The 22,045-nt window shown below is 47.7% G+C and overlaps 2 protein-coding genes across 2 annotated transcripts in view; one reads left to right on the top strand and one right to left on the bottom strand.

The window, feature by feature from the left end:
- Nucleotides 1–18,729, top strand: part of MN1 (MN1 proto-oncogene, transcriptional regulator) — a 31,536-nt gene extending 12,807 nt beyond the window's left edge. The window contains exon 2 of the mRNA XM_061466533.1: nucleotides 18,105–18,729. Coding sequence (XP_061322517.1) covers nucleotides 18,105–18,286 — 182 coding nt within the window. The 3' untranslated portion in view covers nucleotides 18,287–18,729. The remainder of the gene's footprint in view (nucleotides 1–18,104) is intronic.
- Nucleotides 1–22,045, bottom strand: part of CCDC117 (coiled-coil domain containing 117) — a 281,107-nt gene that overhangs the window by 203,711 nt on the left and 55,351 nt on the right. The window lies entirely within an intron of this gene.

Raw genomic sequence — 22,045 nt, 5'->3', positions numbered from 1 at the left:
GGTGTCAGGCAATCAGGTAACTGTTCACGTCTGGTAGTTTTGATTGGACTCACTTGTTTCGTTAATTCTTATTGGTGCCAACGCGTTGGGCTAAAAGATTATTTTTTGCCTAGTCTGAAAAGTAGCTAAAATTTCAGACCAAACACAGTTTTAAAAGCAAGAAATTATAAGTGTGCCTATTGTTTGTATTCTACAAAAAAAAAGAAGGAATTCCCCAGTAATCATAATAAAAATTACCATGATCTACAAGACAATAATTCTGAAACACTTCAAAAATAGTATTATCTTTCACAGTGCAAAGCAGCTGGTATTTTATGATGGAACAGATTTTATTGTTGCTGGATATAGGGTCAAACACTTGCAACACATTCTTGATTTAAACAAACCAGAAACATAAGTGCTTTTTTGAAGATAAAATCAGTATGATTTTTTTCCCTGGATGCTGTAGTTCCCTTCTCTACCTCTAAATATAGGCACATGCTGTTCTTTTTCTGCTGGGTGGAACAGCTCACAGCCCAGCTCCCTGTGCTCTCTACCATGCCGTCATTCTAGAGGCAGAGGAAAAAATAAGACTGTCTCAAGTGTAATTAAAATTGATAGGAGCTATTTTGAGATCGGCAGATAACAGAAAAGAGAGAACAGCAAAACACTTCATCGTTCTGGTTCTTTTTTATTGTTACTTGCCGCAACTGGGAAGTTCCGAACCACCGTCGTTAATTCCTTGTAGCTGTCTGCGGATCGGGTGTGAGTCGTGATGGCTCTAAATGCTGGCAATGGGACGGTTGGAGAAGCCACAGGGAGCTCAGGGCAGCCGTGGTTGTTTGGTTTGTCTTTGCTTTTGCACTTTGTGCATGCAAAGTAGCATTATACATTACATGGTGAAGGGGTCTGTCCTGTGGACGACTCCAGTTCATGTGCTCCGTCCTGTTTTCGCTTACTTCAGCTGAGGCGTTGTGGGAATTGCAGGAACAGATTTGCCACTTGCAGCTGTCAGCTCCGGGGTGCTCCACGTTCTGGGATGCTCCAGGTTCCCAGGAGGGTGCCATGCTCCGGGCACCCCAAGGTGCTGATGGATGCCTGGCCACTGTGGGCTGGCAAATGCCACATTGGAAACATGGGGTTTAACAGAGCAAAAGTTTTGCTCCAGCTGATTTTCCAAATCCTCCTGTATTTTCCTGTACTCTTTTCTGAGGTGGTTTATGCCAATGGTGCTGAAATGTTAGAGTTACAGAAGAGATTAAAAATCTCTCTCTTGAACCAGGCAAGTGTGAGCTGCAGGAGCTAGAGGAACACGCAGTTGGAGAGACTGTGATACAATTACGTTTTTATGTCTACCTATTAAGCATAATGAAGGGTTGGTTGCTGGCCTTAAATTTGGGAAAAGCTTACTGTAAAGCTTAAAGCAGAAGTAGATGCCTGTAATTACTGCTTTGCAGTGAGGAGTATGGTGAGTGAGGTAAAGGGAATAACAACTACTCATTGTCCAATTGCATTTCCGTAACTACTGCACTTTTAAATGTCTGGTTTGAAAGATGAAATTTTTTGTTATATTGATTTTCAGAAGTAAGCTGAGAAAAAACAATGAAGGGGGGGGGGGAAGAGGTGAGGAATGTCAAATGAACAATGCTTAGAAAGCACACAGCTGAGTGCTTTTGTGAGCCCCACTGCATTGTTTGCAGAACCAGTTGATGTGTTTATGAAACACGAGGCCAGTAAACTTTGGGTTTGTGTTTATTTGGGTTTGAGAGAGTTGATGATAAACTGAAGAGTTCTAAAAACATTGCATTTAATGTCTGCTTTTATTTGTCCTGGGTTGGGCAAACCTGGTAAAACACAGCTCGCTCAGTGCCAAGCCTGCTTTTTTGATTGTTGCTGCCTGATGGCAATACATCAGCAAACTTGGATCGTGGGGTCGATTGTTTGACACTGTTGTTTAGATTATGTTCAGTTTCAGATTGTATGAAACTGGTGAGAAATGAGCATTTACTTACGATGAAAAAAATAGTTTTTTGTAGCCTACATTGTTTTTCACTGTATGTAATAGGAACTGTTACAGCTCAGAACATCCCTGTGCAGTTCTTCACAGTGATTACATGGCACCATTTTGCTCCTTGCGTGTGTTTGGGCCTATGCACTGCACTGAGGAACTGTTGCTGCTTCACGTAAAGGAAACAGGGGGAAGACCAAACCTTTTATTGTCCCCTAGGAAAATAAAAATCTAAACCATGTGGTTTTTCCTCTCCCCCTCAGAATCTGGTTTACATCTTTAAGATGGGGTTTTTTTTCCATTCCTTTTCCCTACCATCTTTTAGGATGTGCTGTACTGGCCTTTTTGTGAAGCTTCTCTTGGAATCTGTTTCAAGGGGTTATATTTGAAGTGTTCTTGAAAGCTGCCTTCCTTCCACAGTGGTCTGGCCCAAATAGAAATGTGAAAAGTTCCCATTACTGAGCTGTAAAAAAATACTGTAAATGGGTTATGCAGAAAAACCCATTTAGATAAAAATGCAATTTTCCCTTCTGCATACGCTGCTAAGAATTAATAGCACATTCTTCCTAAATGGGTACTTCTATATTATATTTTCACCTTAATGAAATTCTTTCCAAAACAGGAGTGTTTAATTTTAAATTTTAGAGCAAACTTGGTCTGTCTTTATCCTCAGTGCTCCCCCCCTTTAGTTAAATCTCACTGGAAGGACTACTCTGGGCTGCCTGCATACACTATGGAGAATAGATGTTGGGTTTAGAGGCCAGTGTCACCATTTGACTGTAGTCCCTTTGCAGGGCATGTGTCACGGGGCACCTCTTAACCCGTGTGACCACTTCCAGATTTGTGCTTGCTGGCAGGGTGGTTTGTGGTGTACACAAGAGCTGTGCTCTTACCGGGCCTGTGGCCACCATGCAATGGAGACACGAGTATGTCACTTCTGCCAGAAGCAGTCCCAAAGGGAGAACGGCAAAGCCCATTGTGGCCTTTGCCAGTGTCACCCGGTGTGGGTTCGTCCCTGCACATCTGGAGCAGAGGTGATGAGCCTGAACGTGGTGTGACTGGGCAGCATCAACGCAGCCCCTTGCAAACACACAGGCACTATTTTTAATACATCCCTTTTCTCTAGAAGGCAAATAAATGCCTAAATAAAAGAAGGAATCCTTCTTGGTGGTGCAGTGAAACGGCAGGGAAGGTGCCCCTGGAGACCTGGCTTGCCAGAGGATGCTGTGGCAGATCTGCTCATCCTTCCTTTGCGAGACAGGTGAGTGTGTTGGAGTTATCCCAGCCTTCCCAGTAAGTGTGCCACAGCCAGGAGCAGCCTGTCCCAGGCACCAGAAAACCAAATCATATATTAGTGCTTTTTAATGGTTTCCTTTTCAATTAAAGGGTTTTACGGTGAGAACAAAACTGTACTGTAGGAATAGGGCTAATGGGAAGGTTCCTGCTTTAAGCAGCTATTCACTGCTGAGCTGCAGTGGGGAAAATGCTATACTAAATAAATTGCTTGGTGTTTCTTAGTGTTTGTAAAATGGCTCCCCTGCATAAGTGCTACTTGTGATGATGGAGACATGGATAGGATTTGATACAACTCAAAGTCTCCATGTACAAACTAAAAATCACTTTGGCAGTAATGCTAGTAGCCTTGTGCATCATTTTTGTGAGAAATTACACTTCAGGGGACTCTGTGTTTGTGACTCTGTGTTTGGGTGGTGGGTACCTTACTCAAGACTTGGCATCTGTTTGTTTTCTTTCTCTTGCTCCGAACTAACACTGAGTTTAATCCAAAATCTGGTTTTGAAAGGGGTATTTATAGGCAATGGGGCTTTGACTACTCAGAGTTGTCTTCCAATAATCTTCCAATCCAAGAACAGAAAAATACTACACTCCTCATTAGGTGGGTTACACAATAGCTATTTATTCAGTCACAAAATTTCCCTTTTGTGACTCACTTTTTGTGAATCATGGCAGTTCAGAGCAGATTGCGGCTCACACTGTGCAGCGAACGTGCGCTTCCATGGCAGTAACATCAGAAATTTAAATGTTTCCGGGTGGCCCTCTGTGACTTTCAAGGTTTGTGTTGGGGACATCAGTTCTTGAGGGGTTTTGTGCAAAATGAAATCAAAAAAACCCCACGGAAACCATTGTCTGGAGTAACTCTGGGAGGGAAACGGTTCTGAAGAGTTGCAGCAGCGTTTTCAACTGTAGGGCTTGAAAATGGGTGCTCTGGTGTGTAGAGTTCCTGCGAGAGCTGGGTTTATCATGCCCCAGAAGGGCTCTGCAGTGCTGGTGAGCACCGAGCCCCGCGGGGCAGAGCCAAGGGCAGGTGTGGAGCTCTGCCACCGGGCTGTCACCAGCTGGGCAGGACACATCACTGTGCAAGATCAGCACTGCCCCTGCCCCGTGGGTGCAGAGATGCTGCTGACCCAGGTGCCCGGGTCCCATGCATCCCTCATCCTGTCAGGAGACATAAACCTCGGTGTCCGAGACAGGAGAGCGGTACAGCCAGCCTGGCTGCGGGCTGCTCTCACACTCCTGCGCTGGTTTATGCCGCAGGAGCAGGGAGGCTGTCACGGGAAGCATTTGCTGCCCTGGGTGGGTGGTACTCACCCAGAGCGCTGCTCCGTTCCACGCTAGGTAGGGATTTCTTATGCGTCACTGGTTTATTAATTACTTTGCTGTGGTGCTCGCTGTACCTGCAGGCACGCTGCATACCAAGTTGTGCATTTAAGTATTGGTTGCTACAGTAGAAATTTTGATGGCTATTGTTTCTATCAAAAAAACCCACTTCTCATCTTCAAAGTCGCAGCTGTTACAATAATTTTCTCTTTGAACGTGTCAGGATTCTGTCTTTGATTGCACACTGGATTGTCTCTTGTCATTGCAGAAAGGTTTGGGGTTTTTTTGGTAGACGGAAACATTTTTCAGTTCATCCCCATCCCAGTGCTGCTTTAAAAAAGAGACTATGCTGAAAACAGGTATTTAAGAATATAGATCTTCAAGAAAATAACTGGGTTTGACTTCTTATTTTCCTGGGAATTTCATGAAGCTGATGTGAAATAGAGCTTTCTTTTACAATTTGAACTTAGACTTTCAAAATTTCCCTTTTCCCCCCACTCTTCTCTTTGCTTTTGATGGCACCAGAGATCGTGATTTCAAAGATTTTCTTCCACTTTCTCATTTGCTGTTTTTGCAACTTACACCACCCAAAAAGAATAAATCTCTGTAATTCTAACGCCGGTTTATTCAGCTTTAGACAAGTTTTGGGAAAAAATAAAATAGAGAATGGAAAAGGGGGCGTAGGAAATTAAATAATGCTTATTCTTTTACCAAAAAAAAAGAATGTGAAATACTAGATTTTTCCATTTTGTGTGTCGCTGTTTTCTGAAGCTGGGAAGGCTTTAGAAATGTTGGAAAAGAAAAATGGGGAGGTAAGTGATTAAATAAACAGTAACACTTGTTTTTATGGTTAGAAGCAAAAGGAAGAGAGGGAAGGATGAGCTCTCATGGCCAGCTTTTAAAAAGTATATATGTGTGTGGAGGGCTGTTGGCTGCTTGGGCTGCTGGCTGGCTGTGGTGGCTGGCAACCTGGGGGACCGAGTGCTCTGCTGTCAGACCCTCCCTGCCATGCTGCTTGTTGAGAGCAGCTTCCATTGGAAACTGTGTTTTGGCTTATGTGACGTGTACTGGTTGTGCTCTGTCTGCTTTCCAGAGACACGAGTTTCCATCGGTGCTGTGATGGGCGCTCACTGGCATGTAGCAGCTCCCCAATAGGAGTGATAGGATGAAGGTGCCTTGGAAGCAGAGCTCCTCTCGCACTTCTGCTGAGGTGTGGAGAGACGTACCAATTTGTGGCTGTTCATGGTTCATGGCTTAAATTGTGATGCTCTGCACTAGTACAATGTTCGCCTTGGATCAAAGGGCAGGAGACCTTCTGAAATGGATTTCAGAAGCCTCTCCGAGCTAAGTGAAAGACCAGGGCTAGAGTGTTTGTAACTGTCTCACTCTGGGTGTATGTGCAGTCTCTTTCATCACTGAGTGATGTTGGTGCCACCATAGTGATGGGAAAACTGGACATAAGTGGGGGACAATAGAACTGCATCAAGCACTGAACAGATTATCCCTTGGAAAATAGGCGAAGATGGAATGGTGGGAGACGCAGGTAAAATCTGCACACTTGCTCCTGGTTATGATTACGCGTGTGCGTGCTTCCAGCAGGTCATTGTAAGACTATTACTTGCTGGGTGTATCACTTCAGAAGGTTAAGCATGACTAAATCAAGACACCCTCTCGCTGGGGTTTGCCTGCGTGGTTGCACGTGATGGAAATCTGCCGTAGTTTGTAAATCCTGGCTGTGGTTTTGAACAGGCGCTTTCTGCCCTTGTGTTTTGTGAGGAAAAGAGCTAAAATGGACTCACTGTATCTTTAAAGCATGAAATCCTCCCTGGGAAGTCGAAGGGGGAAGGGACCCTTTCAGGATTAATTAGAGATGTCTTGCTGTAGACTTCAGGGTTTACTGATAAACGCCAGCCCCTCACCCATGGCTGGTGGTGGCTGCTATTATTTAATCAGGGCTATGACAAGGAATCTGAGAAATTTTCCCTTTCTTCTCCTCTGTCTTCCATTTATCTGCCCTCCCAACCTGTTTGTTTGTCTATGGTTAAGTTCTTCATGCCAGGGAGAAGCAGAGTGGAAATGTCAGGGGTCAGGCTGCAGGCAGGGAGCAGGCAGCCTAGCTCCAGCCTCTGACTTTCTGAGAAACAGGAGATGCATTTGTCCCAGGCAAGGTTAACTCTTTCCGCACAGCTGCCTTCTGCCCAGGAAGACCTGGAGGACTGAAGGCAAGGTGGCTATGTAAAGACACTGACTTCCTCTCTGTTCATCCATGAATCCTCTGGTCCCCTTTGTTATGGGTGCGCCTGCTGTCGTTTCACTCACCCTCTTATCTAAGCCCAGCAGGCCCAACATTTCATCTGCCTTGGCAGCTGTGCAGCTGGGAGGTAAGGCTGCGAGGATCCAAACCTTGGAAAAGGATGAAGGGTAGCATAATCTGTTGCAATTGCTATCATCTATACCTGTATTTCCAGTAAACAGAGCACTCGTCCGTGAAGGGTGGGATGCTGCTGTTGGGAAACACGTCTTTGGGCAGAAGTGTGACTCGGGTTTGCGCTCAGAAGGTACCTGGAGACCAGTCTGAATGCCTTTGCCTTCAGAATAACCAGGTTTGGTGTTGGGCCAACTGCCTCGGTATCTTACAGGCTTTAAGGTGTGGGCAGTGTGGTGGTTCACGTGCGCAGCAGCCCTGGCTGGTGCAGAAGCAGTGGCTGGGGCTCACAGCTGGGGCTCAGTGAGAGATGTGGCTGCGTGACTCGGGCTGTGCTCCCGGCATCGCCCCGCCTGTGCGCAGCAGCGACGAGATTCGGCGCTGGCATGGAGGAGATTGTTTGTTTGGTGCTGCCTTTGCATTTGTGTTGCGGTGGAGAAGCAGGTGCTTCTTTTGGCCTGGTTTGACAGAGCTCCGAGTGCAGACAGTGCCCTTCTTGGGGCAGTTGAGCAGGTGATGACAAGGTAGTCCTTACGCCATCGCCATCGCATCATAGCTTTTTCATAGTTGGCTTTATTTCAGCAGTGAGGGGCCTTGTGTGGAACGTGCACAGGTGGAGCTGAACGTCATCCCTTCTTACATCTTCTAGGGACATTGACATCGTTGTGGGTCATGAATCCCGTGAGCATGTGGCTGGAAAGGGAGCCCCTATTTCAGCGCTGGGTTTGAAAACGCGACTTGTCCGTTCCATGTTGCACTGGCACATTTTGTTGATTTTCTGGTTTAGAGTTAATTTTGCTCTGGAGCAGTGCAGGGTGTGCCGGTGACTTCCCTGCCTCAGCAGCTGTTTGCTCCTGATTCGTTGCTATTCTGAGAATTTCGTGAAGTCTCTCCACAGTGATGTGACAATTGGAAGAAAAAGATGAGCTTATATTTTCTTACCCTAATAGTGGCACTTACAGACGTAACTCAGAAAGCCGAGTTTCTTTGTGTGATTTTTTAAGGTGGATTTCCCTTGCTGCCATTCCTCCTTCACATGGTTGTGGATTTCTTCTCTCTAATGAGTGGTTTGCTTTTTCTTCAGATAGATTTAATTAGAAAATGTGCTGTTCAAACAGATGCTGGTCCTCCATCAGCTTTGTGACCCCCAGCTGAATCACCACACCTTCCTGCTGCTTTAGGGGTTGTTTCTGAATGCACCAAATCCACTATTTGGCAACAACATTTCCATCTTTCTGTGGCCAAGATAAAATCTGAGGGATAGCAAATCTGGGGTTGTACCAGAATCTGTGAACTGCATCTCTGCAGGTGCCCTGGTGAGACCCGGCTTTGCTCTGGGGTCTTCGCTCTTGCTGGTCTCTTACACTGTGAGTGGTGAAATTGTTTGAGCTCTTTTTGATTTCACGGAGGCCCATGGTCCCCTCATATAAGCTGCTACTTCTAACGCATCAACTGCAGTTAGAGATCTCCTAAAGAGGAATGGGATGTATTTCAAGGTAACACTATAAATGAATGGGATGAAAGAGCTGAAGATCCTGGATGCTGTTTCTTCTCTCTTAACTGTCAGCCTTTGGTAAACTCCAGTTGTATTTTCATGAATATCCTTGAACTCATGTGGCTTAACCTGGAGCATTAATGCACATGATCACCATTTCTTGGTGTGCAAGAGCCTCAGATGTGTGAGGCCCCTGGGAGAGATTGACTTTGCCTGTGGCAGTTTTGTATTACGGTCTCTCATAATTGTGAGTTATAGATGGGGCAGAGGCAGCTCCAGGAGCTGTGGGAGGAGCTGGGAGGAGCCTGGAGGGATGGGAGCTGGAGGACCCTTGGTCCTGGCCTTGACCAAGCTGGGTGCAGATCTGGCTTTGGGAAATGAGGACATGGACTCTGTTGATTTCTTTGGGAACAAGGCAACTAAATACATCAAAGTGTTTGGCCAGCTGTACCCAGGCCTTTACTTCACAAGAGACTAGTGATATTTCAGTGACAAATGCCCTTTTTTATACTTGGCTTTTTACTCATTTAATTTGCATCCTGAAACTAAGTGATCAAAAGTTCTTTGAAGGGAACTTCTTCTTTCACTCTGTTTTCACTTCATTTAAGGAAAATAAAGATTTCCATGTATAATGTGCAGGGCTTAAATATCCTACTTATTGTTGGCATTTCTATTTTTTCCCCAGCAATTATGTAGAAGCTTTTGCACAAATCTGACGAGAGAGAGCTGGAATTTACATGTTTCCTCCTCTGTTGCGCTCTGTGCATAATCACCATCAATTCACTGCCTTTACAAACCCGCTCATGCACCCACTTCCCTTGCCAGGGTGAGTGGGCATTTTCCTGCTATTTTTGGAGGCTTGCTCTGTGCATTGAAACCTGCATTAGGCTGAAGGCGATACTGGTACCTCAATGCACTGGGGTGTATTTAACAATTGCATCTGACTTCCGTGCAGGCAGAAAATTCCACCTTGGGTTTTATGACCAACTTTTTCTTTGCTCATGCATTCTGGCTGTCGAGAGCTGGGTTCCCAGAGGCTGGAGTGGGGCGTAATGCTGCCGTGTGATAATTTGCGTACATATGAAATAAATGTGAAAGTATTGGATAAAAAAACAGCACTTCCTTACTCATCACGGATGTGTGGGTTGTTACCCTCGGTGAAAATAGGCTCAAAGCATTTAGTTAGTGCAAGTGAGTGATGTACGCCAACAGCAGAGAAAACATGGGATCAGTCAGCCAATATTCACTCCTACCGTGGAGTTCTCCTTTTCATGTTATGTGCTGGATGGATGCAGAGGTAGGGACAGGGCTGAGGCAGCTGCAGCACTTTGGAGGGTGGGGTAGGAGAAGCTGTTTGTAGCCTTCATCCCAGTGCTGGGTCTGAGTGTAAATGCGGTGGAGCCGGCGGGCAGGATTTAGGCAGTTAACTCCTTTCCAAGATGAGCAGAAGTGCTCAGAGCTCCCAGAGGATTTGCTGGTCTCGGATGGCAGCGTATGAATGCTGGGAGCATTGAATCGGTTATGCTGGGATGAGTTAGAGTTGCCAGACTCCCATTTGTTTTCTCTTGGAAGCATCCAGGAATGGTTTGACTGTTGGTGGCAGCTGGTTTGATTCGATTTTTAAAGCCATCTTCCCTCACTTGGGCAGGGCTATAGCATCTCATAACAGGCAGAGCTTAGGAGAGCATGGTGTTGGTGATGGCACTGAGGAGCCTGACCAGCAGTTCAGAGACATGTGGTTGGGTTGCATTGACTTAGAGCATGGTTGAAGATCTGGCCATCAGCTTTCAGTGGCTGTTAGACACAGCTGTGGTTTGCCTGCATGGGAGAAGGCAGGCCTGTACTAGCAGGAAGCAGCAGTGGCTGTGATGGGACTTGGTTTGCAAGAATGGTCTTCTGTTACATGAGATGCAAAACCCCAACCTCGCTTCTTCACAAGGGGGCCAGGCAGAACCCCTCTGTGGCTTGTGTATCTTGCAGAAAGCCAGACCGAGAGTGAATGTGTTAAACTGAAAAGAGGAACTGAAAATATCCAGGAGAGAGGAAGGATATGAGTTAAAAACAGTCCGTTGTCCCTGTGGCTGTCTAGGAGGAGTTAGTACTGTCCCCAAGTACGGAGCTTCTGGCTCCCCTCTCTGACACAGAGCTCAGGTTTCTTCTCAGAGTCATAGAGCTGGAAAGCAGTAATTTAACAGTAGCCTCCAGAGAAATAAAAGGTGTAGGGAGTTTCACACTTTCCTATAAAGCCCTGGGCACATATTGCTCTAGGCTGGGCAGTGGGCAGCAAAGTGGGGAACTGTGGGTTCCCCCTTTGTCGTCTCAGTCAGCGTGGAGGGAACACATGTTTTAAAAGAGCAATGTTGTTCTTATCCACACATTGTTCGTTCTGTGTCTTCAAGGTCATGCTGCGCGCAAGGTGAATGCCATTTTTTCCGCCAAGGGGGTTAGCATGTTTCCTGCTTACTGGTGTTTTCACCAGTTTCTTCAGGCCGCAGAATGTGGCCAACAGTCTGAGTTTGTCCTCAAGTCATATCTGCCCTGGCTGGCTGCTGGCGCTGTAGGGTAGGACACTGCTGTCTGACTGTAGCCCTACAGCCGTAACAACAAACCCTTAACGCTGCTGTGGGTCTGGGCAGCCTCCCTGTCGTGGTGCGTGCATCCTCCCATTGCTCCTGGTGAAAACAGGAGCGTGAAAAGAGGTCAAGGGAGAAAAAGTAAAAATACGTATTCTCAGCAAGCACTCTGTGTCTCCTGTTATCTGAATTCCGTGCAAGCAGCGAGCAGGGCTGGAGCTCTGTGCCAGCTCTGAGGCCATGGAAAGCAAAATAAACATCTCTGCAGCATGGGCTGATACATGCTCCCTTTAGAGTCAAAGGCACCTCCAATTAATCATGCTGTCTGTGGAGGAAGAGGCTTTGAGGATTAGAGGACATTGCCAGACCTGATGGGCTGATGGAGGGGAGGGCACTGCTCGGTGTTGAGGGCAAACGGGCTGTGTTCCCAGCCCTGGCCAGCAGGGCCGGCTGTGCCATGCCTTCAGGTGAGAGGTGTCTCATCAGCGTCCAGCAAAGTCAGATTTAATCCTGGTTCGAGGGATATCTTAGTGGTGTGGGACAGTGCTCAGTGCTGTGCATGCATTTTTCGCTGGAGAGCCTTCTCTCCTTTGTGAGAAAGGCTTTTACAGTGAGGCTCAGCTGGCTCCATCTCAGCAATAAATCTATGGGCTGACCAAGCCAAATGACTTCTTGAAATGTTAATGAGTGAGATGTGGCCGATACCCTGGCGTTGGGGTATCTCTGCACAGTTCTCCTGGCCAGCGAAGAGGGGAATTGCCTGGTCCTGTTTTGGCTGTGCTGTTCATTACGAGTCCTTGGGATCAGTTGTTCATATTAACTACAAACATTTCTGACTTCCTTTATTTTTTTATTACAATATTGGGGAAGGTGGCACCTTTAAGCACCTTACAGGCTTTAAAAATTGCCCAGGTTACAGAAAACACATCAAGGATTTTGGTAACAGAGCAGAGGGGGCTTTGCATTGAGCACCAGCAGCATGCTTGGTGCTGCAGAGTCCAAAGCCAGGCATTACCAACAGAAGAGGCTGATCCAGTCCAAAGCAGGGTACAGGTTCCCTGGGTGGAGACCAGAAGTAGTGCAAGTTCATGGAATAAGCGTGTGGCTGGTGCCATGTTTGTGCTTATAATCAAATGCAAGACGTGCACTTCCTGGTCAAGAAAATGCCTTTGTCCAGGATTTTGTTGGTGCTACGGTGGCGAGGGAGGAGATAGTTCATTTGTTTATCAACACAAATGAGCTAGTTGTGTTTAGAAATACGAGTTTGGAACTAAATTAATCTGTGGAGACTTGGTCCAGTGTGCAGGGAAACATGAAACGTTTTCAGACCTTATTTTTCTTGAAAACTGAAAAAGATGATTCTGTGCTGTGTACAAATACAGAGCTATGTGCCTGAACCAATATGTCAAACTGTCATGTGGGAGATTTGGTGAAAAACATCTTGTCCTAAGGGAATAATTTTAAACACTATATGTAGGTTTGCTGCCTCATAAGAGATCTTTACTCAAATCTATTCCCTCTTACAGTAGCTCAGCGTCTGCTTAACAGACACAGGGTGAACAGAAGCCTATTAACGCATCCTTTAAGAGTGGTTATCAGATGGTAGAGGGGAACCTGATCACTGGTGAAGGAATAGAGCAGTTTTGGCCAGATCCTGCGATTTAGCTTTAACAAGATCAGTAGCAGTGCAGGGCTTCACGCTCCGCTGGCCATCGAGGGCGGCAGCGGTGGGGCTGAGTGGGGCGGGCGGCCGGAGCCTGGGCAGCGCGGGCGGCCGTGGCTTTGTCAGAGCCGGTGAAGAAGTGTAAGGGATGAGCCCTGGGGCGAGGAGCCATTCCAGGGATCTTCACCTCCTGTTTGTCACTTCAATCTTGCAGGGACACTGAAATGTGGAGTGGAACCCATTCCCAACCAGACCCCTACCAGACTGTGGCTGCACGCTCACGCCTGCTTGTTCCTTTTGGTGGTGGTGGGTTTGGCAAAAATGAGAGGAATGGCATGAGCAGCACCTGAAAAGCATCAGAAACTGCCAGTGCTGCTGTGTAGCATCCGTGGTTGCCTTGGCTACACCCCATCCCTCCCTCCATTAATCTCTTCTCTCACCAGACGATGCACATAATGCATGCTAGCAATGCAGGTGAACTCGGTTTTAATGGGATTAGGTTACCTAAAAATGGGGGCACATCTGGATTTGCAGTGCTTGGTGGGGTCGTCATGGGTAGGAGAACATGTTATTTTTAAAGAATGCCTGAGAAGATGCTACCTGAGGGAAGAGGCTTTACAGAGCAGCTTAATGTGGGCTGAGGAAAGAGGGGGAGAAGGAAGCTGGAAGGATTGGAAGTGTCTTCAGGACATGGTGTCTTCCGGAGTGAGGAGAGTGACGGGATCTAATCTTGCCAGAGAGAAATACGTTTTTCCTGTGTTGATGTGAAAGAGCAGCTGTAGTGTGTGTATTGAATTTGGTGGTGGAGCAGGATTCCTCATCTCCCTGTGTCCCAGCTGTGGGTGCCCATGCTCCTGGGGAGGCTCCTGCATTCTTACCGTGCTGCCGTCACTGCTGCACACACAAACAGCACCCAATGGCTTTCTGGAGGCACTCATGGCTTTGGGAGTAGAGCAGGGCAGGAGAGAGCTTCCCAAACGTGCAGGTCAGAGCAGGAGCTGGGGCGGGAGGAGGCTCCCGAGCCTTCCCGTACTCTGCTCATGCCCCATGCCTTGGCGACGGAAACGTGTGTGTGGGTAAAGCCTGCTCAGGAGCTCAATGGGCAGCGCTTACCTAGAAACAAAATTTAATGTTGTATTTTTTAAAACCGTTTTGGTCCTTTGGGAACGGAAAGTGTCCGAGTGTTCATCTGCCTCTGCAGGAGAGCAGCCCCGTGTGTTTGTCCCAGAGGCTTGTTACAATCCTTACCATTGCTGCTGTTTGTTGTTGTAACTGATGAATGTTAGCAAACTGTGCAGAGATTGCTTGGAAATATTTACCTAAAACATACGGTTTGAACTGCAATAAACAAACCTGCTGGAGTATTTGCTGAGCATGAACATGCAAGGGCTGTGAAAATGGCCGGACTTAATTCACTTTCATGTTCCAATGAATGTTTGCAAATATTTCTTCGCTGTAGCCACCCAGCTCTTCCAGATGTTGTGGCTGCCTCTTGGAAGCGCCTGTGCACAAGCTGAGCTAATAATATTAATCAAACCTCATGTTAACTTCCAGGGCATTCAGTCATTATCGCAGGAATTTTCTCTGCAGTGAGCAATTTTGCACACTTGGTTGGGATGAACCGTGCTGGGTTTGCCTCTCTTTGTCTGCCTCTGAAATACGGAGTATGGGTTGCTGCTCTGGGCAGGGTAATGGTAGGATGGGCCATTAGAATTAAAAAGGAAGAAAGTTTCCAGTGCTGGAATTTGAGCTCGATCCATGCAGGAACTGGCTTTTGGGACCAGCCGACGTCACCCCACTGTGGGGTTGAGGAGGTGCCACTGCTGTGGGCGCTGGGCGGAGGAACCCGCGGTGGTTGCAGGCAGTTGGTGGCTTTTGCTCTGCAGGGGACTGTCCTCCCTGGAGTGACCCCACCATCACCTATGGGGGGCTGCTGGGGCGTGCGCTGAGGCTGGTGCTTTGGATTGAGGACACTGTCACAGCTGAGCTGTTCCCGGGCTGCTGCTGGTCCTTGGTCACTTCCTTGCTTTCGTGCCTTCCATGTGAACACGTTGGTGCTTGCATGTGGCGGTTTATCTCTTATCTCTACTTTAACATTTGCCATTTTCAGGCAGCACCAGTTGGTTCTACTTGTGTCTGTCCCAGGTTCTGTTGTGTCATGTCCTTTGGTTTGGAGAGGAAGTCTCCACCCAGACCATCTCGAGATCCCGGGCATGGAGGAGGGCTCTTATTAGAAGGGTATTGCTTTTGCTAATAGCACAAGTTTCTTGCAGTAGTTGCTAATAGAGGCAGTTGTGCAGTTTCATAGAATCACAGAATAGTTAGGGTTGGAAAGGACCTTGAGATCATCTTGTTCCAACCCCCCTGCCGTGGGCAGGGACACCTCACACTAAACCATGGCACCCAAGGCCTCGTCCAACCTGGTCTTGAACAGTGCCAGAGATGGAGCATTCACAACCTCCCTGGGCAACCCATTCCAGTCCCTTACCACCCTTACAGTGAAAAACTTCCTCCTTATATCCAGTCTAAACTTCCCCTGTTTAAGTTTTAATCCATTGCCCCTTGTCCTATCACTACAGTCCCTAATGAAGAGTCCCTCCACACCATCCTTCGCATCCCTCTATTCTCTCTAATCTAGGCAGCCTTCTCTTCTCCAGGCTGAACAGCCCCATCTTCCTCAGCCTGTCTTCACACAGGAGGTGCTCCAGGCCCTGATCATCCTCGTGACCTCCTCTGGACTTGTTCCAACAGCTCCATGTCCTTTTTATGTGGAGGACACCAGAACTGCACACAGTGCTCCAGGTGAGGTCTTACGAGAGCAAAGTAGGGGGGCAGGATCACCTCCTTCGACCTGCTGGTCACGCTTACGTTTAAACATAATTTGTTTGAAAATTCCTTGGTTTCAATTAGGTGTGCATCATGACTGACAGTGATTTATCTGACACTTGGCAGCCACGAGGTAGTGATGTGATGACACCGTTTTGCATTACCCGACTAATTTTAACCTGCTGAGTCCCATCAGTCTCCACTAGCAATACCCCCAGGTCTGTGTGCGCTGCAGAAGGCAAGTGCTGGGCACTGCTGCTTTGAAGGAGGCAGAGGCAGTGAGGAAGGCCGGTGAGACTGGTCTGCTGGGAGAGTTTGGACAAGCACTGGGCAGTATCTCCTGCTTAAGAACATGATTCTCATCAGGTGGATCAGCACAACTTTAGGTTTTTAATACAAAGGGGTTTGGGTTTGCTATTTTTTTTTTTTTTCCTCCAGAAAAGCATCATAGCTTTGTCAAGATGGAAATACTGCAAAAAAGTAAATTGGGCTGAATTTGTCCCTTCAGATTGGCTTTGAGAAGACCTGTGCAGATGCAAGACTTACTGCAGGCTCTCATCCCCTGTGTGTTTTGGGTTTGAATGACCATTTTCTGTGCTCTTTAACAACAGACCAAGAGATCTTGAGCTCCCCCACAGCATGTGGCATCATGTGGACAGTGGCAATTGGTATTGACTTTGCAAACTTAGGATGATATTAATTCACTTCATTTCCTTGGGTTTTCCTCTGAGGCCAGCAAGTCCTGTTCATCACTGGGGACAGCTTTTTGCATTGATTCCTTTATCAGTAATTTGCTTCTGAATATGCTGGTTTGTGAGTAAATAAGGATATTTTTTTGTTCTTTAGATGTTTGTACCATGTGAGCTTCCTCACTTAATTACTGGCGAGAACCTGCTCCATTCTGGGTGTTGGTGGTGTGGGCATGGCTGATGCAGGCATTGCTGCCGGTGCAGTGCAGCTCAGGCCTGGCTCTGATCCCGGCCCAGCACCAGGCACGCAGAGCTGAGTGCTGGGTCCCGCTCTGGGGACGTGCTGTTGAGAGGCCGGTCCCTGGAGCCTGCAGCAAATGCTCCTGCAGAAACCCCACCGCGATCCCGGGGCCCCTTGTGACAGCAGATCAGCAGTGGGACTCTTTCCTCTTTCTCTGCAGCAGAGGAAGAAAGCTGCTGTCACAAAGACTAATCTCAAGGCGCTGGCTTTTCCTGTACCAAGACCAGCATGTCCTGTACAGTCAGGGAGACCTAAGAATAAGAAGTGCTGGGTACTGTGTGCACTCTGAGTGTTCGCTATCTGTATTTGTGAACAAATACAAATAAGAAAAGCCGTTTCCCTTCCTCAGTTCTCTGCACGATCCCATTTGAGTTTTTAATGTTTTATAAATAGAAAGTTATTCAGGTATATTTACATTCAGGGTAGTGAGTTTAAATTTAACATCTCATCAAATAGCATCTATTTAGGGAGTCTTTTTTTTCCCCTGTGATTTTCCCGAAGTGGCATCCTAACATCAGCCTGGGATGCAGTGGCCGAGGCTGCCATGCCCACGGGGCATGGACTGCAGTGGACCAGCTCCGCAGCACAGATGTGTCCCTCATGTCAAGGGCCAAGCTGGAAACATCCTCAGGGAGGAAAAGCTGCTTGTTACCCCTCAGAGGCAAGCACAGGCTGTGCAGGGAGGGTCTGGGGCGTGATGGGGCTCAGGGGGAATGGGAGGGAAGAGTAGAAGCTCCTTGTGCTGGGCAAGGGCAGGCTGTGTTAATTCATCTCTGCCTGCTTAAACTCTGCTTTGGGGTATTATGTGATGAACTCTGCTCCTTGGTGCTGCTTATTTATCAAAACTAAGAAACCAATGCCAACCACAGGGAACTGTAATGCACTTTGGGATTTGGGGAACGTGAGCATCTTTGACCTGCTGGTGTTGGATCCTTTGTCCAAGCAGTGGGTGAGGGCATCTTGCAGAAGTGCAAGCCCAGAGCATGGCTGTGCCAGGCTGAGGTGTGTGATGGAGCTTTGTGTGGGGTTTGCGCACGGTTGCACTAATGCAGCGTGTGGTGGAGCAGCAGCAGTGCTGCTCTGGAACCGTGTTCCTTCTCCTGTCATTTACAGCATTGTGTCCCCAGGCTCTAAAGTTTCTCTCTGGTGTTATAATACTGTTTTGGATGCGAGCATATAACCAAGCATTAAAAGCATTTTCTAGTTTAAACCAGGGACTTCTAGACTAGTTTATTTTTTTAATATCACTGTGATTGTGTAATGAGCTGTTCAGTTCCTGTTTGGTGTCTGGTGTAGCAACTGCTTGAGTGAAAGGAATACAACTTGCCCCATGGAGGGTGGTCAACCTGCACTGCTTGGCTTTGTGAAGCACAAGAAGGATGATGTGAAGCAAAGCTTGAGGAGTTCCCTGAATGCTGTGGTTGTGTTGCGTGGATGGGGTTGTGCGTGTTGGTGGGTTCCATTGATGGGTTGTGCCTGTGGATGTGTTGCGTTGCAGTTCTCCTAATGCTCTCTCTGAACCCTTTCAGCCCACGACCTTCCCCCGAGCAAGACGTCGGCGGCGCAGACGGGCAGCCACCTGCAGTGCCTCTCGGTCCACTGCACGGACGACGTGGGCGAGGCGAAGGGCCGGACTGCGGTGCCGACGTGGAGGTCCCTGCACTCGGACATCTCCAACAGATTTGGAACTTTCGTGGCCGCCCTGACTTGAACAAAAGAAATTATTTTTTTTCTCTTTTTAATTTCAAAGGGCCGCTACTGCTAGGTGGACTATTTTTCTAGGTTGGTACCTGCTTAGTGGCATATGGACTGGAAAGGGTTAATTTAAAGTAAACCTCAAGTTTTTTTTAATCGTCTGCCACAGTATGTTACCAGTGTTAACCCTTCTGCAGTTAGCACACTTTTGCTTAAGATTTTCCTGCTAGACCACTTTCTCCCATTATTCTGTAACCTTGGCATACATTCATAGATGAGGCCTTTTCCTTTTTCATCTCAGCGTATGTCCAAGTCATGTATGTCATAATAAGACAAAGCTCCTCCTCCTCATTTGCTTTGTTTTTCCTTTTTTTTGTTTTGTTTTGCTTTGTTCAGTGCTTATTACAATGGTGATCCTGAAGAACAGCAGTTCAGGAATAAACGCCGGTTAAAGTGAAATGGTCATCATTATATTATATATTATATTGACACCCAGCTTTTGCCAGTCACATACAGGCCAAACGCTCTGGTGAACATTCAGGCAAGGAGCCTGCCCTTTCCCGAGACAGCGATGTGCTGCCACTGGTACCGTTCCACCGCCCCGGCGGGGCGAGGGCGCGCTCCTGTGTGTCCCCTGGTGCAGCCCAGGGATGGAGCTGTCAGGAGCGGTCTGGCCCTGGCGCGGCCGGGGAAGGGAGAGAGAAGTTTTTCTGAATGAGTCAGGAAGTTTGCTGGAAGTTCGGAGCCATCATCACCTCCTTCGAGTGCCCAGCACCCCTCTGCTGTGAGGGGCAGCGGGGCCGCAGCTTCTGGTCCTGGTGGTGCTCCCGCAGCTCCCACTTCATCTCTGATGGAGAAATTACCCCCAGAGCTGGGGCTGTCACCAGTGTGCCCTGTGTTCCCAGAGCCCATTTTAGCTGAAGGAAGAAGACGCTGTTGGTCAAAGCGGGGTGCAGTGTCCCATGCCCTTGTCTGTGGGTGCCCGGCTCCTGCTGCAGCTGTCCTAGTGCGGTGGTGGTGGTCAGGGTCAGCCCATGCAGGGGATGCAGGTGCTGCATGCCCAGGGTCAGCATTTCCTAACCTGCCAGGGCAGGGAGACCCCACGCTAGACCCCCCAGACTCATCCGAGGCCCCGTTTCTGCCACGCATTGAGGAACAGTGCTACTGCACGCACACAATTAAAGGAAAACCATACTTTTCCTGCTCGAGATAGATAATGCTCATTTGAGAAGGAAGTTGGAAGCAAACCAGATAAAACCACGACTGACGTGATGATCCAACCCTCCTGCTGCCTGTTCTTTGTGTTCCTCCGCTCAGGAACGTGCACCACCCTGCTCAGGGAGCTCCCTTCCCTCTGCTCCCCGAAGCCTTAGAACATCACTGGAGATTTAGGTTTTAGCTGTGAAATAAAGGTTGGCCTCTAGGGTTATTTATTACTTCTGTCATGAATTCACAGAATGTGTCCCTGCTCAAGGGACAGAGTGTGAAGACTGTTTTGTGGTTTATCTTTGATGATTGTGCTGGGACTTTAATTATTTTGAAGTAATGGTCTCAGTAGGCACCAATAGAGAGGAAATTCTGCCTAAAACACCAGTGGCACGGGGTGGTCTGAAATCCTCACTCGGTCGTATGGGGCTTCAGAGAGACTCACAGTGTTTGGAAGTGTTATTTGAATGTGCTGTTATTAACCATGCATGGATTGATTTCCTCTTATGGGTCTGGACAGTGACTTGGTTTTGGATAAATCTGGATAGTTTTGAACCTTGATTTTCAATAATATTTTACTTTCTGTTGAAGCTGGAGCTGCCACAAGGATGAGAATTTTTGCCCATCCTGGAGCAATTGGCTTGGAGCTGCCTCACACCCACTTGGTTTGAACAAAAGGACGGGATGGTTCTGAGTTCTGTGCCTTCTGTAGGTGCACGCTTGCTGCCGAAAGCTCAGAGCTCCTCTCTGTACCTGCAATAAAACATCACCATCCCACTGAAATATCTCTTGGTAGGTAATAATTTCCAGCCCCCACTCTGCAAGATGCCCCTTTGCCTGTGATTTAAGTCCTGGTTCACCCAAAATGGTGTTGAACCTGAAATCCTGCCTGGCAAAGCTGTGCCTGCCGGGAGTGATGCTGTGGTGGGCTTGGTCTTTGGCTCCTGCCCCATCCTGGCAGCTCCTGCCTATATCAGCCAGGTGAGTCTTGGAGGAACCCCAGCAAAACACTTGCCTAGATCTATGATACCGCATTTCAGTGCTTACAGCTGAAAATCTAGGAAGAGTTCGTGGTCCAGTGGCATTCCTGCATGGAGTGCAGCCCCATGGCCAACTTCTTTGTTTTTAGTTTTTCCTGCTGCATTCAGGAGAACAGGTTTTTCAGGCTTCCTGAGGTCAGGGATGCACACCCTGCTACCAGGAAGAGACCTCTCCGTGAACGCATCCAGCATTTCAGATCTGTTTTAAAGAGAAATCCTCCTTGAAGCAGAAATGTGGTGACTTAGTTGGTTTCACCCACCCTTTTCTTCTGGTTTGCTCTCTGCAGCTTGTACTCCTCTCCTGCAGTTGTCCTCATCCACTTGGGACTGACTTCTTCACTTGCTCATAGAAATACAGAGTGGGAGTGATTCTTTAACCCCCCTGGAATCCTGACAGTTTCCAGTCCTGTGAGGTGAGGAGGGCTGTGCTGAAGCCAGGGACTCTGCTTCTTGCCAAGAGTCAGAACAGAAACGGTACATATCACTGACCAGGATAAGCATCGCTTCATGCTCACAACCTGGTGTATTCTATTCTATGATTCTGTGACCTGGTGTATTCTATTCTATGATTTGGTACTAATGGCACACACAGAAGGCTAGAGCTTTGTGCAAAGCTTGTGTTGCCTGCAGTCATGTCATTGAACTCATCTTCTCCATTAATTTGACACTGAATGCACTGATTTATATTTTTTTACCATACGAAGGCTCAGCACAACCCCACAGAATTGAAATTATTTCCTTTTCTGAATAATAATACCTCCAGCTGAAGTATTATTCGAGAGCTGTAGGAAAAAGCCTGTGGTGCACGAGGTAAGTTGCACTCTCATGGAGAGGGCAGCTGAGGCACAGATGCAGCGGCCCATGTGTTCCCCAAGTGACCAGGTAAAGCCAGGACAACGTGAACTGGCTCCTGCTCGTCCCACAGGGCTTCCAGATGGGGGAAAGGTTGTGCCAAGAGGGGCAGGTTGTGCCAACACAAAGTCAAAGACCCGTGGTGACTGGCCTATTAAGTTGTGCCCGATATTTGTATTGTGAACAACAGCTAAAATGCAGCTTCACATTTCTTTTGGAGACCCTGCCTTGCCCGGTGGTTTGGGTTCTCCAGGCACTGGGAAGGGGCAGCCTGAACCTCCCTGAGCTCCCAGCCCAGCTCCCTGGCTCCTTGTCTTCAAGTTAAAACAGAAGCTGTAGCAAACAGAGCAAAATGTCTCTTGCGTTTAAACTGGGAGGAGGGATGAAGTATCTCTGCCAGAAAGAGAGAGGACAGGCCTTATTTATGAAATACCCGTGTTACTCTTCCCCGGATCCCTTTTTCCCAGGGCTACTGGTTCTATGTTCTTCTAGCTCGGTTGTTAGAACAGCACTGGCAGAAGGTTTAGACTCATTTTATTTAGTTAAGGGTTCCGTGGTGGGGGTAGGGTGGAAGGGAATGAACATCAGAATTGGGCCATTGGGCCAGTTAGGGGTTGTGTTGGGTGCTGTCCACCTGCATGTACATCCTCGGGGCTGCTTGGCTTTCCTGAGCCCGG

This window comes from Pezoporus flaviventris, unplaced genomic scaffold (genome assembly GCF_033815535.1).
Source record: "Pezoporus flaviventris isolate CSIRO_AGI_PZ_B2104156 unplaced genomic scaffold, CSIRO_AGI_Pfla_v1 ptg000041l, whole genome shotgun sequence".
Taxonomy (NCBI): Eukaryota; Metazoa; Chordata; class Aves; order Psittaciformes; family Psittacidae; genus Pezoporus; species Pezoporus flaviventris.
The sequence above is the reverse complement of the archived record's forward strand: the minus strand, read 5'-3'. Positions and strand labels throughout refer to the sequence as shown.